Here is a 14,299-nt window from a genome sequence, read left to right on the forward strand (position 1 = left end):
ATGCAACTACGTAGAACTCAACCAACCACGTGTCTTTTGAATCAACTTGCCTAAAGATTCCAGACAAACTGGAAGCCAGAGACTAAACCAGGTACTGGGTCAGGGACTGTACCTTATACCGACAAGAGTCTTACTAAAACATTTTGACTTGTCAGTGGAAATCACTGCTGTGTAATGGAGCACAGCGTATTTTTGTCGACAGAACCAGTTCTCCACATCCTGTGTATAATTAATGCAGTTCTCTGGCTGGAGGCTTGGTAAATTCAGTAGACTATTGCTACTGGAAAGCACACATCAAAGTGGAAACCAAATAAAACTTTGATGACAAGACTCTTCCATTAAATAAAAAAAAAAAAATATAAAACCCTCTACTATTTTAGATTTTAAAAAAACCCCAAACCCAGAATGCAATGTTCTACTCACATTATAATGTAAGATACACTGTTTGCCTACTCAGAGACACTTAATCAATTTTCCATGTGAAACATTTCCATGCCAACCCCTAGTTTAATACCAGAGACTCAGAAGATGTAAGACAAGTACAGCAAGTCCATTTGAGCCAAATTCTTGCAGTTCACCCTCTTTGTGATGTCCCCCCAATACAACAGATACAAAGTTTATTTACCTTTATTCCAGGGAGTCCAGGAAGCCCAGGAAGACCTGGTTCACCCTACATGGGAAAATTACATAATATTACAGACATTATTCAGTTATGCTCACTATCCAGCGAACACCCCTGTAAATTGTGCAGGAAGATAAAAGAGCATGAATGACTGCTGGTCAGCTCCAGCAGGACCGATATTTTCAAAATATCTGACTGTCTTAAATGTACAATGAGTAAGAGTTGTGTTAAGAACTTAGGTATCTTCTGGGAACCTTGAATGTGAAGATGACACCCAGACTGAAAATCCATGTCAGGAAAGCCAAATATGAATTCTCCTTAGCCTTCAGCAAAAGGGAAGAAAACAAGCAGCACTGGTTCATTTTACACACTGTCATTTAAGTTCCATACTTACGACAGATGTTTAATTCTGTTCCATTCCCAACTCTGAGCTAGATATTGTGCTGTGTAACTGCCTGATTTAGCTACAAAGCAATTCAGAAGAGCTTAGTTTAAATTGCATGATTCAAGCAGGACTGCATAATTATAACTGGGCCATCAATTTTATGGAGCTATCCATAACATCATTTCAGAGCTTGCTATTTATCTATGAATATACACGGTGCCATGAAGGACAGTGGGAGTGTAACCTTTTACTGCTTTACCCAGAAAAGCCTTGCTTATTTAAAATTGCAATTAAAAGAGCTACAGAACTGCATTTGCAAGGGTAATTTTTTAACAGGTATTCAAAACTGAATGTATTAATTTTGAAATTAAGTTGAAATTAGTCTAAGACAAGAATGACAACATTCTCACAAATGGTCATTTTGAGATATCAGCAAAATGGAAAAATGTTGTCCAGGGAAATAAAGATGATGAAGAGGAAAAAAAGAGCAATAACATGTGAAGAAATCATTATTTTAAAGGCTGGAGATTTTATTTTAATATAGAGGTGGATTCTAACCAGCACTTTGGATCTGAATATTCCCTGAACTTTCTGGAAGCTTAGGTTTGAACTCTGAAGCCAACCCTTACCTTTATAACAAATTGAACTATATCCCAGATTTTGTACACTCCTGAGCTTTATAGAAATACAGATTTCAACTCTGTGGTTTGGGCTGATTCATACAGATTGTGCTATTAAAATATCTTACATGTCTGTGTAAACACATGCTTACATACATTCCTACACTCACATAAACACGTGTACACATACACAAACATAAACACATGTATACATAAGATAGATGTTCATCAAACTACTGTACCCAAAAACACTTCTTTGAGGTAGTAATATTGAATAGACTTGAAATGCTCATAACAAAATTACATTCTGCCACAAACTGAAAGACACAATAGACAGGCTGTAAATCACTTTACCAAATGGAGTGATTTTCAAGTGGTATAGAAGGATCTGATAACAGCATCTTTGTGCATTTCAGTTTCTCCAAAATTCTAACTGTTCAAATTGCCTAAAAGCACAGGAAAGATTCCAGTCTCAAAATATTAACTATAAAATCAGATAGAAGAACAGAGGCTAGGATGCCATTTTCAACAGACACTAATATTTTTTGGTATGCTCACTAACACTTCCTAAAGCAGAAAATGGGTTATCACTCTTGCAAAAGAATAATCCTTTAAAAGGCCTCTATTGCACTAACAAAACGTTAACTCCAAACATTTCTTGCGTGGCCATACATACAAAACTACAACCATGAACTTTTCTCATCTAATTGTGGAGACACTGTTTTTCACTTCTAAGCACAGCATTTGAATATTTATAACTGATAATACAATAGTATTGCTGCGGTAGGTCACTATTTAGTCTTGGGACAGAGGTAAGCCTCACAGACTCACACATAACAAGCAGAAAGAATCCAGCAAAGCCAGTTCAGAGTCACAATCTAAAACAATTAAAATGCCCCTCAAAGATACATTAAACAATGTGAAACACAAATAAATAAATCACTATTTCTTAACTACAAATGGTATTGTAGATGAATGCATAATATTTTCTTTTCTGGACTCTTCCTAAAATCTGAGTACACTTTATGGGAAGAATTATTTTTAAAGAAACCAAAGCTGTATACAAACTCTATTTCATAATGCTCAGCTTGGCACTGCAGGTCATCCTATCACCTCTGCACACAATCACACAATATGGCACAAAGCAGCCTTGTCAAACTGCCAAAATACTGTCTCATTTCATTTCATGTAAATAATATTCAGGTGGGCAACTCAATATATACCTGTCCTTAGAAGATGGATAAGGAACAACTAGAAGGAGAGGAAGAAAAGAAGATACAGGAAGGAAATAGGAATGGGACAAGTATTCAGGAAGAGGGAAAAGTATTCAGATGACATAGATGGCAGAGACATGCCTCTAGTTGAAAAAGAGCCCCCTCCAATCTCTGGTGGGGTAACAAGTCCCTGCTAAGCAGGGGTGCAGAGCAGCAGACGTGGGGCATCTGTCTGGAGAAGGTACGCTGCATAAGCGCATTACAGGAGCTGCTGGTTTGGGCTGGGACATGAACATGGTATAGTGGAAGCTTATGATGTGAATGGAAAGAACACACTAAGTCCCCCCTGGTGTGAACAAGAAGCTGAGATTACAGAAAGTTTGAACTGCGTACCCCTCACTCATCCATGCTGCCTAAATGAGATCGAACCTGAGTGCCCGGGGACTGAGATCGAGGAGCCTGCTGATAAATCACTGCCAGTTTTGCCTCCATGGCAGCCACCTAAAGACAGTACGAATCTCCACAGGCTCTTAAGTGCATTTTCTGGTTTATTACCCAAGCAAAGCATGCAATGCAGAATGCACACACTAAATGACTCCGTAGATTAGACAGCTTTAAACAACTTTGATTACCTCTCCTAATTAAAACTGTATTTTACTAAAGAACTGCATTTGCAACCATAATAGTCTTTGTTTAGTATCCTATAATTGATGACAGTTATAATTTTCAAACAAAAAGACTTAATTTCTTATTTATTTCTTATTTATATGTGGTTTGGGGTTTTGCTTAGTCATCAAAAGACCTCGAGTATTAGAAAACGGTGGTACTGCCATCCATTATATAGAATTTTAGTTCTTGATTGTCTGTCTGGAATATCTGCTACCTGAACTTGCAGTTGGACTCTGCTCCACTCTGGCAGCAGTGGCTAATTTTCAGTATTGTAAGAGGTAAGAATGGTACCAATGGCTCTCAAGGGAAACCAAATACTGCAATTCAAAAAATCTGGTTTTCTCATTGTGTCTTTGCTCTCCCTGCAGGACCTGCCTCCTACTCTCATGAAAGGGAGCTGAATGCACAGCATTTACTGTTTGATGTACTATGGATTCAAAGAGCAAATTCCCCAGCTTCAGATGGCCTCATGCAGCACAGAGTCATTATAACTCCTGCAGAACCTTTACTTGCAGAAGCAGCCTCAGCCACACAGCAGCCAGGGGCATTTCTTCCCCTGGAAGGAAGAACAGAGCAGCATTACCTGGTCTATGTCCTTCCAAACATACCACATGCCTCTGACAGTTTGATTCCCCTTACAGGAATATATGAAAGGGATTCTAGTCAATCCTTATTTTGTTCCCTAACAGGTACATGTGAAAAAAGATTCTAGTCAATACTTATTTTCTTCCTAATGAGATGTAATAATGTACCATAGTCTGAAGGTTAACAGTCAGTCAAACATGCAGGGTTAGCTTGTGATCACTGAAGGAACAGAGCCATTCTTTGTTAGTCTCACCAGCTGCAACTGCATAGGCTTTCAATACAAGAAGTGTGCTGTGGCTAGAAGGGAAGGTGGGTTAGTCGAATATCACTTTTCATGTTAATTAGTATCATCATTCCTGTGCTTTTTTAAAATACAAAATGAACATACACCAAATATGTACAGGCCTTGGCCAGCTAAACTGTACAGCCTTGGGCTAATCTGAGTACAGGGGCCAGGGGTAACATTGATGTAACATCATTTATCACAAATCCAACAGAAAAGGAAAACTGAACAATTCCAAGTAATACCTTTTGTCCAGGCCGTCCGGATTCACCAGGTTCACCCTAAAGGAAACAGATGAAAGATGAGATCTGAATAAATGAATTAAAGATAAAGATGTAGAAAACCATAACATTAATGATATCCACAGTGTCTGTGACACTGCAAAGTAACATGGACCAACCACCCCTCTTCTACCTTCACAACTGCTTTAAAAGCACATACCTTGATTCCTGCAGCAGAAGAACCAGGGTCACCCTGATACAAAATCCACAAGAAATAATCACACTTATTACATATACAGTTTTCCAGGAAACACTTATAACAAATCATGTAAGACTATGGTAACATTATATGGCAAAATAACTATACAGCAAGATTACCTGTTCTTCATGCGGCTACACAGGAATTTAACTAATGAATTCAATCAGCGTGACTCAGAAAAGGAACAGTATTGTTGTCAAGATCATGCAGAGAGATTTAGTTTCACTCACCCAAACAGTGTAACAGTTAACCTCAAATTTTACAACTAATAATGTAGACATAGTAATTGCAGATTTTGTATAAATGCACTTCACAAAGCCAGAAGAAGGGACATACTTTGACATCTCTAAATTGCTGATCTACATTAAAATAATTTACTGCTATTTGAAAAGAATATGAGAAATGATTTTGACCTAATTCTACAGAGGGCAAGTGTCAGGTCTCAACTGACAAAATTTTTTGTGCTAATGAAGACTCACCTTCAAAAAAAGCCCCAGTGACTTATGAGTTTATCTCCATCAGGGCTGGTCATAGCTCTATTTCCTCAGCACTTTAGCTGAAGAAATATATTTTAACTGATAGATCAATGCAGTGATGTGTTATACCTTACAGGATGAGCTAGCTACGGTAATTTACATATTCAAGAAAGGTCTCTGTTCTGAGGAGGCATTTAGAATTCAAAAAGATTTGCCTGTGTTTCACTGAGTTGACTGGATTTGATAGGCAGTGATAAGTATAAGGACAGAGGATCAGTGAGTGACTGGGCCAAGGAAGCCTTTAGCTTCCAGTTTTCTACAATTGTCACAGGATACTTAAAATTCTTGTACACTCAATTAGTTGTTTTCTTTTCCTTAAACAACACGCTGAAGAAAAAAGAAAAAAAATACTGAAAGGTTTTCTAGTCAAACTATATACTACTGAAGATGGCTAGAGTACTATATATTTGAAAATAAATTTGAAAAATTGTTTCCTTATTCAAAATAAATGTACATCATTTGCTGGAAGTAACAAGTTGCTACACAGCAGAAATATCAAGCTCCCCCACAGCCTGCTAGTGATTTACATAGGTAGAATAGAAGTCAGTACTGTAATGCACTTTGAAGATGCATAAGCAAAATATAAATGCTTAATATTCTTTGTGCTAAAATACAAATAGGGATACCCATTCCTGATGTTTCAGTGAAGCTGCAGGAAGCATTCTGTAAATGCCGCTGCTTTAAAGTTGGTTTGGGTATGGAGTCTCTTTGGTATTATCTTACAAAATTAAACAGTACCAGTTTATGTGCTCATTGTCCTTTAAAGAACAGGAGTAACAGCTACTGCAGCTTGCTCTTGTGTGAAGAAAACACAAAAATCAGTATTATGAAGGGCTGATACATGCATGGAAACCTGAGCTGCCTCATTTTGATAGACACGCATGAGTGATACTGCTAATATCCCTTACAAGCATGTACAACTGGAAGCCTCAAGGACTTTTTATAGCTATGAAGTGACAAAGCAACTGGTAAGACACATTAGCCAGTTAAACATTTTAAAGGGTAATGATGGATACAGAGAAGATAAGACACAAAATGGTTACAAGCCATCTTCATGCAAGAATAAAAATTAGTATCAGATTAAAGAAAAAATTGCAGTACAGCATGTTCTCAATTCACTGATAAGTCAAACAGTCCATGAATGAAGAAAATTTAGCAGGTGAACACGTGAAAGGAAGGAATATATTTGGTAGTTTCTAGGGACCAAGGCTACAGTGGAAGAATACCGAAATCAAGTTTGGCATTAAGACTGTCTTCAAAGTAGGACAATTCAACAAAGACACTTTAATTCTAAAGTCTCAGGTCAAGAATAAAGCACTCAAGTCCACATTTCTGCGAGTCACTAGGTACAGTGGTTGAGAAAACAAAACTACATTAATTGCACAAACAGGAACCTGCTCCTAAAGCAAGTCTGAAACTGTTGTCACCTGGTATCTCTCTCTCTCACCATATAAATAAAATTTAGTGTTTATCTCACAGAAACATTATTTAAGCCTTTAAAGAAATGCTTTTAATTTTTGTGAACTATGGATTAAATCTCTTAAGCATATGTGTAGCATTATGATCTACTGTAATGTTCTGTGCATTTATTTATCTAAAATTAATGCTGTTTACTGAGCAAGAAGGGTCTGTACATGTATGTGGCTGAACACCTGAGAACTGAGTGGATACCAGACTTATCTCATCTCTGAATACATCCAGTAGCTCTCTTACAAACTCACTTTAAAAAGAGTCTTATTAAGTCTTATAATACAGACAAAAATACAAATAAAAAAGAAATATAGGAAAAAAGTCAAGTCTACTTCTTGAGCATATTTATTAAATGTGTCTGAAATAGTCACTCTGATTTCCTCTACCACTTAAATGATTAGCAATTTCTGGGTAAACTCATGCTGAATTACACATGATGATCATTGAGCAAAAACCTTCTCCTATGCTGAAGAACAGGAAAGAATAAAAACCCTGTTAAGTAGCTCAAGTGTACTGTAATGACACCAAGTTTAATACTTACTCCTAAATTATCTGTCAAAACCCACCTCCTAAGCTCTCTAGAAAGTGCTGTTTGCAGAGTTGTCTATCGGGAACTTTAAGCTGCAGCTCTCCTATAAGAACTGTTTTGTTTTTTGTTTTTTTTTCTGGGTGGCAGACTGTCTTGTAGGCAGGGAAAATGGAGGAAAAATAATGAAAATCAACAAAGTCACAATTCTGTTAAGTCCTGCAAAAATTAATGCAGAGGATTCTAATCTGTTGTAGTTAAAGCAATGCACTCCAAACAAACAGAATATATTTCCATGTCACCACTGCACCTCTGAAACTCATATGAAACCCAGAAGAGATGGGAGACTTCTGCATTATGAAGGTCAACAGGTTTATTGAAATTTCTTCAGATACGGCAATATCAGAAGTCTCACGATGACCTATATTTTCCACAAGTTGGTCCCACTTAGACTGTCAAACTGCTGAAAGCTCACACAGAAATATTTAAAACTTTATACTTGGGCAGAAACAGGGAGATGTGCACACTGCTAATCAAAGAGTAGTATGGGCATTCTAGGAGATGCAAGTTCACTCTCAGAATTGATAAAGTAGAAAATCAACAAGTGAAGCAGCACTAGGCTTCCCAGAGAGATTATTAACTTCCCATTTACTTGCTGCAGAACTATCTACCTGAACAACAATCTTGTACTTCTAACAGATTATATTCTTAAACCACATAAAAGTGGATCAAGATTATGTTACTGGTATACACTGTATAACTAACTAAGGTTCTTAAGACTTTCATCTGGGTTAATAAGCATGACTGCAGATAAAGTATTATTTAAATGAACTTCGAAAATCAAATAACTTGACTATTGTTAAATCTGATGTCTGTTTTTAATTGCTGACTTTAGAATATACCCCAAAAAATCCTTGTGCTCTTCAAAGTGTAGTTTTACTGTATCCAAAGGTCCTGAGGGATTTGCACGCATTCCTTACCAGCTTGATAAATCCATCATAAATTTCTCCTTGCACTGAACTAATGTGAGGTGGTTAAGCATTACATATGTGAGGGTACAAGAAAAAATTTCTATGTTTCTGTCGAAGTGCAGTCACTAAAGTAAATGTTTTTAGAAGCATATGAATTCAAAAGTGATGGCCAGAATAGATCAGTATGTCTGACCCTTTCTCCTGTGCAACACACACTTTACCCTGACTGCTAAAGACTATGACTTGTTTAAGCAAACCACATTGAAAACCCATGTTAATTTTTTTTTTCAGTGATACAGCACAAGTCTCACATGTGCTAAAATGAAACTAAGGAAAATAAAAATTTTGACAAAGTCTATTCTTTAGTGATTTCTACAACATCTTGGTACTTTGCAACAATGAACCAGCAGGGTATCAAGTGAGGTTATTATCGCTGTCACTTGGAATACAGATTTAAAGTGTGTTTTTATCTTCAACTCCTGATTGTCCAGCAGCCAATTTTGGAGGGAAATTACCTATCACAATACCATAATTTTTGTACTTATTCGTTTGGTCCCTTCTCTTTGAGGGAAACACAGAAGGGGAAAAATTAAAGGGTATATCAGAAATGGCTACAACTCAACAGACCTAATTCCAACTGACAGGCTGTGACCAAAGCTCCTGTATGATGCAAATTTCAGCGAAGAGTTAGAACATGCTGATGTATTCTGTACTAAACTACTGTTGTTTAAAATCAGAAATCTTCAGCTTAGTTGGACAGAACAGTGACAATTTTTCATCTGTTTATAAAAATGAACTCAGTCGAATCATTCATCTTTAAAAAAACCGTCAGCTTAAAATGCATTTTTCTTTTGATCAAATTATTATTTTCATTAGCTCATTATATTGTAAGCATGCCTAAAGCACAGATTTTCTTCTCTGCTAATAAGCAGTGTACCTTTTCTCCCGTGTCACCCTTCAGTCCATTTTCTCCAGCGTCCCCCTATAATCAAAATACATATTATATTTTAATGATTTTATGTAAGCATACAACATGCAGAGAAGAGCCAGCACTCCAACATGATTAGCAAGTTGATTTTGTTAACCAGGCAGTCAGCCTCTTTGTGACATTGTCAGGAAGTGTCTATGTCTTATACAGACCTCACTACAACCATGATCTCTTTCACGATCAAACTATCAAATAACAACCTGTCAGTATAATCTACCAATTTTCTAAGTTCACTGCAGTTTAGCGATGAAGGAATGATTTAATGATTTCATGATGATTCAGCATTTTAAATTGCCAATCCTTTTTTTTTTTCCCAACACAGAGACATTCATCTAAATGCATCTAATAAAATTCAGATGACAGTTACCCAATTCCAACACTTTTTATCAGGATTCTCAAGTAATTTATGGTATATACTCTCTGAGTTTGAAGTCCTTCTCAAATGATTCACCAACTAAAAAAATGCACTGAATGTCACTCCTCCAAGGAGCTACCAAAATGACTGTTATCTCTACATAAATTCCATGCATTGCTTTTTGTTAAAAAAGTGATGTTCAGATAACACTTTATCATGGCTGAGTAGACATTTTCTACTTTTAAAAAACCCCAACTTTTTAAAGAAAAATTTCAAAAGATTTATCTAGAAAAAGACCTAATTTCCACTTACAGTCATATAGCCATATAAGAAGTCCAGACTACACCAAATAGTCGATGTTGTGTGTTAGACTATAGGTCAAGAACTCCTGTGGGACTTGAAGTTCACGTGAAGTGCAAGAAATATTTAAAATGCCAAAAATATTGATAAATACTGAGTCTAAGTAGGCTAAAAAAACATTCCTATTCTTGGTCAGATAACCAGTAGTGTATTCAAATAGCAGTATTTATTTAGCATCTGTCATATTGTTCTAAAAACCTTAAAGTGAAATTTCATTCAGAAGGACTTATTACAGAAAGCAATTTGTATATCACAGTCACTGACAGAATGGGAACTAGGTAACAATCTAGCAGCACTTTAATTAAGGGCTCAATGAAACATAGAACAGCAACTCTTAGGAATGTCATCCCAAGTTCATTTGACATGATAAAGCACATTGAGGGCATTTGTAATTACACTTTTAGGAAAAGACAAAGGGTAATTATGGAAAAATACAATGATTTTAAGTAACAGAAATTCAGTATATGTTAAAATTAATTGTTATTCCTTTTGTGTCTGAAAACAAACATAGGATTAGTGAAGCACTTCAACAAATATAATTAGAAGAAATTATTTCATGAAAAAAGATTCCCAGTTACATACTTCTATATGTGGGGTATAGACTTCCAAGATTTCCCTGGATTATTTTATTATATGCTTTTCAAAATGTGAAATGAATTGGATTTACAGACATCTGGAAGTGAAATTCAATTGTAGCTGCAAAGACATTGGTAAACATTTCTCAAGAGTAAATTGCACCTCCATACAAGCAACTTATTTTTTAAAAACATGGCTCCGTGTACTTAAGAACATGAGGCCATGTACAGATTCCTACTCAGAATAAGGATTATGCCTTATTCTCAATCTGCCCCTGTCTACAGATGCAGAAACTCACTCTAACTCAGTGTGTACATGGATGCTCCACCCCAAAAGAGCAGAATTATACTCCTGTTTTGCAGCATGGAGCTTGTTCCAGCCCCTTGTCTTGTCTTGGTGTGACTGTGGACATCAGAGAAGTAATTCCTCACTAACTCTCTGCAAGTCAGAGCATAATCAGTGTAACATTTGTGCTGCTGGTACCTCTTCAGACAGTCTACAGCCCAAGATCATGGGGGCAGATTCCCTTGCTCTTCCTTAAATTGATTCAAATACGAATGGAGAATTGCACTTTCAGTGTGTGGAGAACCGGTTACCCAGATATCATTTAGAGTCTATGTAGCTATCACTCTTGTTACCTAATCATTTCATTCCACACAGATGTCAGAGCACTAAAACCAAGTTATGAGAAATGTGTGGATCTCTATTCAGACAGGCTCATCATTTTCTGAGACTAACCATAGTGAGGATTAGTTGCATGGTTGCTCAGCTCAGCAGCCTTTAACACATGAGCTTTTAACGCACTGCTCTCTGTGATTAATCCCACTGCAGTAATCACAGATTAATAACTTCCATTAGTAGGTATTGTCTGACACTTCTAAAGGCTGCTCAATGACTCTCAAGTTCTAGGTACTAGCTGTGTTTTTTTCTTTTTAAACTTGGAGTCAGTGCACTGGCAATTCTCCAGGCAGTTATGCAAAACAGAACCACCACAAAGGAAGTGGAACATGTCTCACCTTTTCTCCTCTTTCTCCAGGGTCACCCTGATGAAAATAATTGAAGCAAAGAAGTCATAAGTTACTAACTCAAAGAAAAATTAAAGTGTTAGTATTACTACCATTAGTATGTCAATTACTAGCCCTTATGTCACTACTGATGACAATGCCTCAGATGATAAAATCCAACAGAAAAATCTCCAATAAACAATAGAATATGTAAATGTAATAGACCTCAATGGACAATACAATTTAAACATAATTTTAAAAGCTTAATGATTTGCATGTAAAAACTTCCCTCCCTCCTCTTTTGTCCCAGATTAAACACTGACAAACAGGTGTATGTCTTCGAGAGGTGGCCTGTGAGGATGTAGGTAATTCCTACATTTGGTTTTCCTTATGTTGGGAATGAACAAGGGAAAACCCCGAAGTCTGAATGTGAAGGGAAAGTCTTAACCGTTTTAAACTAATTCCTACATTTGTTTCAGAGTAAAGAGGCTTCAGTGCTCCTTACATTCTCTGTAACAATCTCTGTAACAAAAAGATGGCTTATAGCCACTATTTTTTTCAAAATTAAAATGTGCTTGAGAAACTGCAAATGCACTTTTGCACACCAGCCTGACCCTGACAACTCATCTCTGCATTTCTGGCTCAGAGCTGCACTCTGGCTCATATTTGCCCCTTCTGAAGGCTGGTGGTCGCTAGGCAACTCAGAGACTACAGCTGTGACTACGAATTAAGCATCGACTGCCATAATTTGGCTTCTGTTAGAAAGTAAGAAAAGGTCATGCTCCCAAATGGTTTGTTTTCATTCCTGACGGACAAGCAGAGAGTCAGTAAATGTAAACAGGCTGCCTTGCATGTCTGTCAGTAGCAGTATGATGCACAGAATCAGCTGAGGAGCACATGTGCACCAAAGACACACGCTCGCAGCTGATGGGATTAGAATTTAGCACACAGAAGCCCACAGATCCCACCATCTTGGACATGTTGAGCTTTCTTTTCAATGAAGTTATCGTAAGCTTTACGTTCTATTTCACTTGTTCAACATTAAAACAGCAGAACAAATAATATAACAATAAAATAAGTGCGAAGAGTCATACTGATTGTAACAAATACAGGCTGAGACATGCTCCTAATGAGGCTTGTTGCTAACTTCCATAACAGCAGGATCAGCCCTCGAGACTTAACCCTGACATTCGTCAAAGAGTTGACCACAGCAGTTCTTGAAAAGAAGCCTGAAACACATTGTAAGGGGCATAAACAAAGCCCTTCTGAAAAGGTCCCCAAATTCCCAAACACTTGCAGGCATATTGCATTCACTTGGCAGTGGATGTATATGCGTCAGTGCTGCTGACTGGGATTATACATGCACAGCAGAAGAATATGCTCCCTTATGGGGAAATGTGCAAAGCCTCTTACAGCACTGATCACTGGAAGGAGCAGACCATTAAAAGCCAGTCAGAATATAAACCCAAGTTGGAAAGCATGACTGTCATCTATATATGCACTCACATGCTGTGTTTCTGGTTTTAATCCATTTTCAGTACTGACCTTAAGCCCCGCTGCTCCCTTCTCTCCTGCTATGCCAGGCAAACCAGGTTCACCCTAAAGGCAAAGAAAACAAAACATGAGGTTAGGAAAGATATGATGAAATATATGAATACTCTCATATTGGATAAGTAATGATAACCAAAATTTAAAAAGACTCGGCGAATATGTACTCCACAGTTAGGCACTAAAACGCCTTATTTCACCAGGTTGGATTAACTCTAACCTATATAAGACAAGAAATAATTCTACTGAAGGTGGTAGAGACACACAGATGTCAAACTAAACAGAAAAGAGAACTGTGACTCCTGATTCTGAAAATCTGGCTAATTAACCTTAAAAGTATAGTCTTCCCAGCAAGACTGCCAATGCTTTTCTCTTTTCTAAAACCTAGAAATACTGCAAGAAAGGCTTATCTTAAATGATTTTGACATTTGTGCTTCTGGTCTCATACAGAAGGCAGATAATGAAATAAAATGAGAAGGGCCCATTTCAGAAATGGAAGAATTTGGAAGAACAGAGAGCTTTTTAATTTTTTAAACCTACTTTGCTTGTCCATTTTTGATATTTTAATACCACTGGCTAAAAAGTGGTTTTAAAAGATTTAAAAACGTTCAGAATTACATCGATGTTCCAACTTTTGGGTATTTTTAATGGATAGTATATTATTCTTCTACAGTTCAAGGAGTCATAAATGATTTTCATAAGTCACAACAAATATTTTCAATTTTTTTCCCTCCCCCAAATTTAAAAACAAACAAACAAAAGAAAGAAAGAAGCAAACAAGAAAAAAAAAACAAACCAAAACAAGACCCTAAAAGACATTTCTTAGTGTTTATATCCCAGATTTACAGGAAAAGCACAGATATTTATTTTAGACAAAATGATAACACGATGGTTAAACTTTATTGTAAAACAACTAGGGCTTACTATACAAAACCCTTTGCAGATGTATATCTGTCTCACAACAAACACCTACCTTCTTTGATAACCCTCACGTACAAAACCGCATCACACTTCTGGCGTAGCAAAGCACATAAAAATAACAGCCACAAAAAGATCTGAAAAAGCCTGTAACTAGGTTCTTCTACAAGCCCTTTGCTATGTAAATGT

General features: G+C 36.8%; 1 protein-coding gene and 1 long non-coding RNA gene across 3 annotated transcripts in view; one reads left to right on the forward strand and one right to left on the reverse strand.

Annotated features, from left to right (window-relative positions):
• LOC113995900 overlaps window positions 1-7,173 on the forward strand; it is a 37,136-nt gene extending 29,963 nt beyond the window's left edge. Inside the window, exon 3 of the long non-coding RNA XR_005563022.1 lies at window positions 3,879-7,173. This is a non-coding gene — a long non-coding RNA (uncharacterized LOC113995900). The remainder of the gene's footprint in view (window positions 1-3,878) is intronic.
• The window catches only part of COL25A1 (collagen type XXV alpha 1 chain), a 316,696-nt gene that overhangs the window by 51,944 nt on the left and 250,453 nt on the right, over window positions 1-14,299 (reverse strand). For both annotated transcript variants that reach the window (XM_027736368.2, XM_039379895.1), the window contains exons 13-18: window positions 13,190-13,243; window positions 11,657-11,683; window positions 9,299-9,343; window positions 4,820-4,852; window positions 4,624-4,659; window positions 626-670 (exon numbers count right to left, since the gene is read on the reverse strand). In XM_027736368.2, the coding sequence (XP_027592169.1) occupies window positions 626-670; window positions 4,624-4,659; window positions 4,820-4,852; window positions 9,299-9,343; window positions 11,657-11,683; window positions 13,190-13,243 (240 nt within the window). The remainder of the gene's footprint in view (window positions 1-625; window positions 671-4,623; window positions 4,660-4,819; window positions 4,853-9,298; window positions 9,344-11,656; window positions 11,684-13,189; window positions 13,244-14,299) is intronic.

This window comes from Pipra filicauda, unplaced genomic scaffold (genome assembly GCF_003945595.2).
Source record: "Pipra filicauda isolate LSUMZ 115617 unplaced genomic scaffold, ASM394559v2 scaffold17_size4572894_pilon, whole genome shotgun sequence".
NCBI classification, from domain to species: Eukaryota; Metazoa; Chordata; class Aves; order Passeriformes; family Pipridae; genus Pipra; species Pipra filicauda.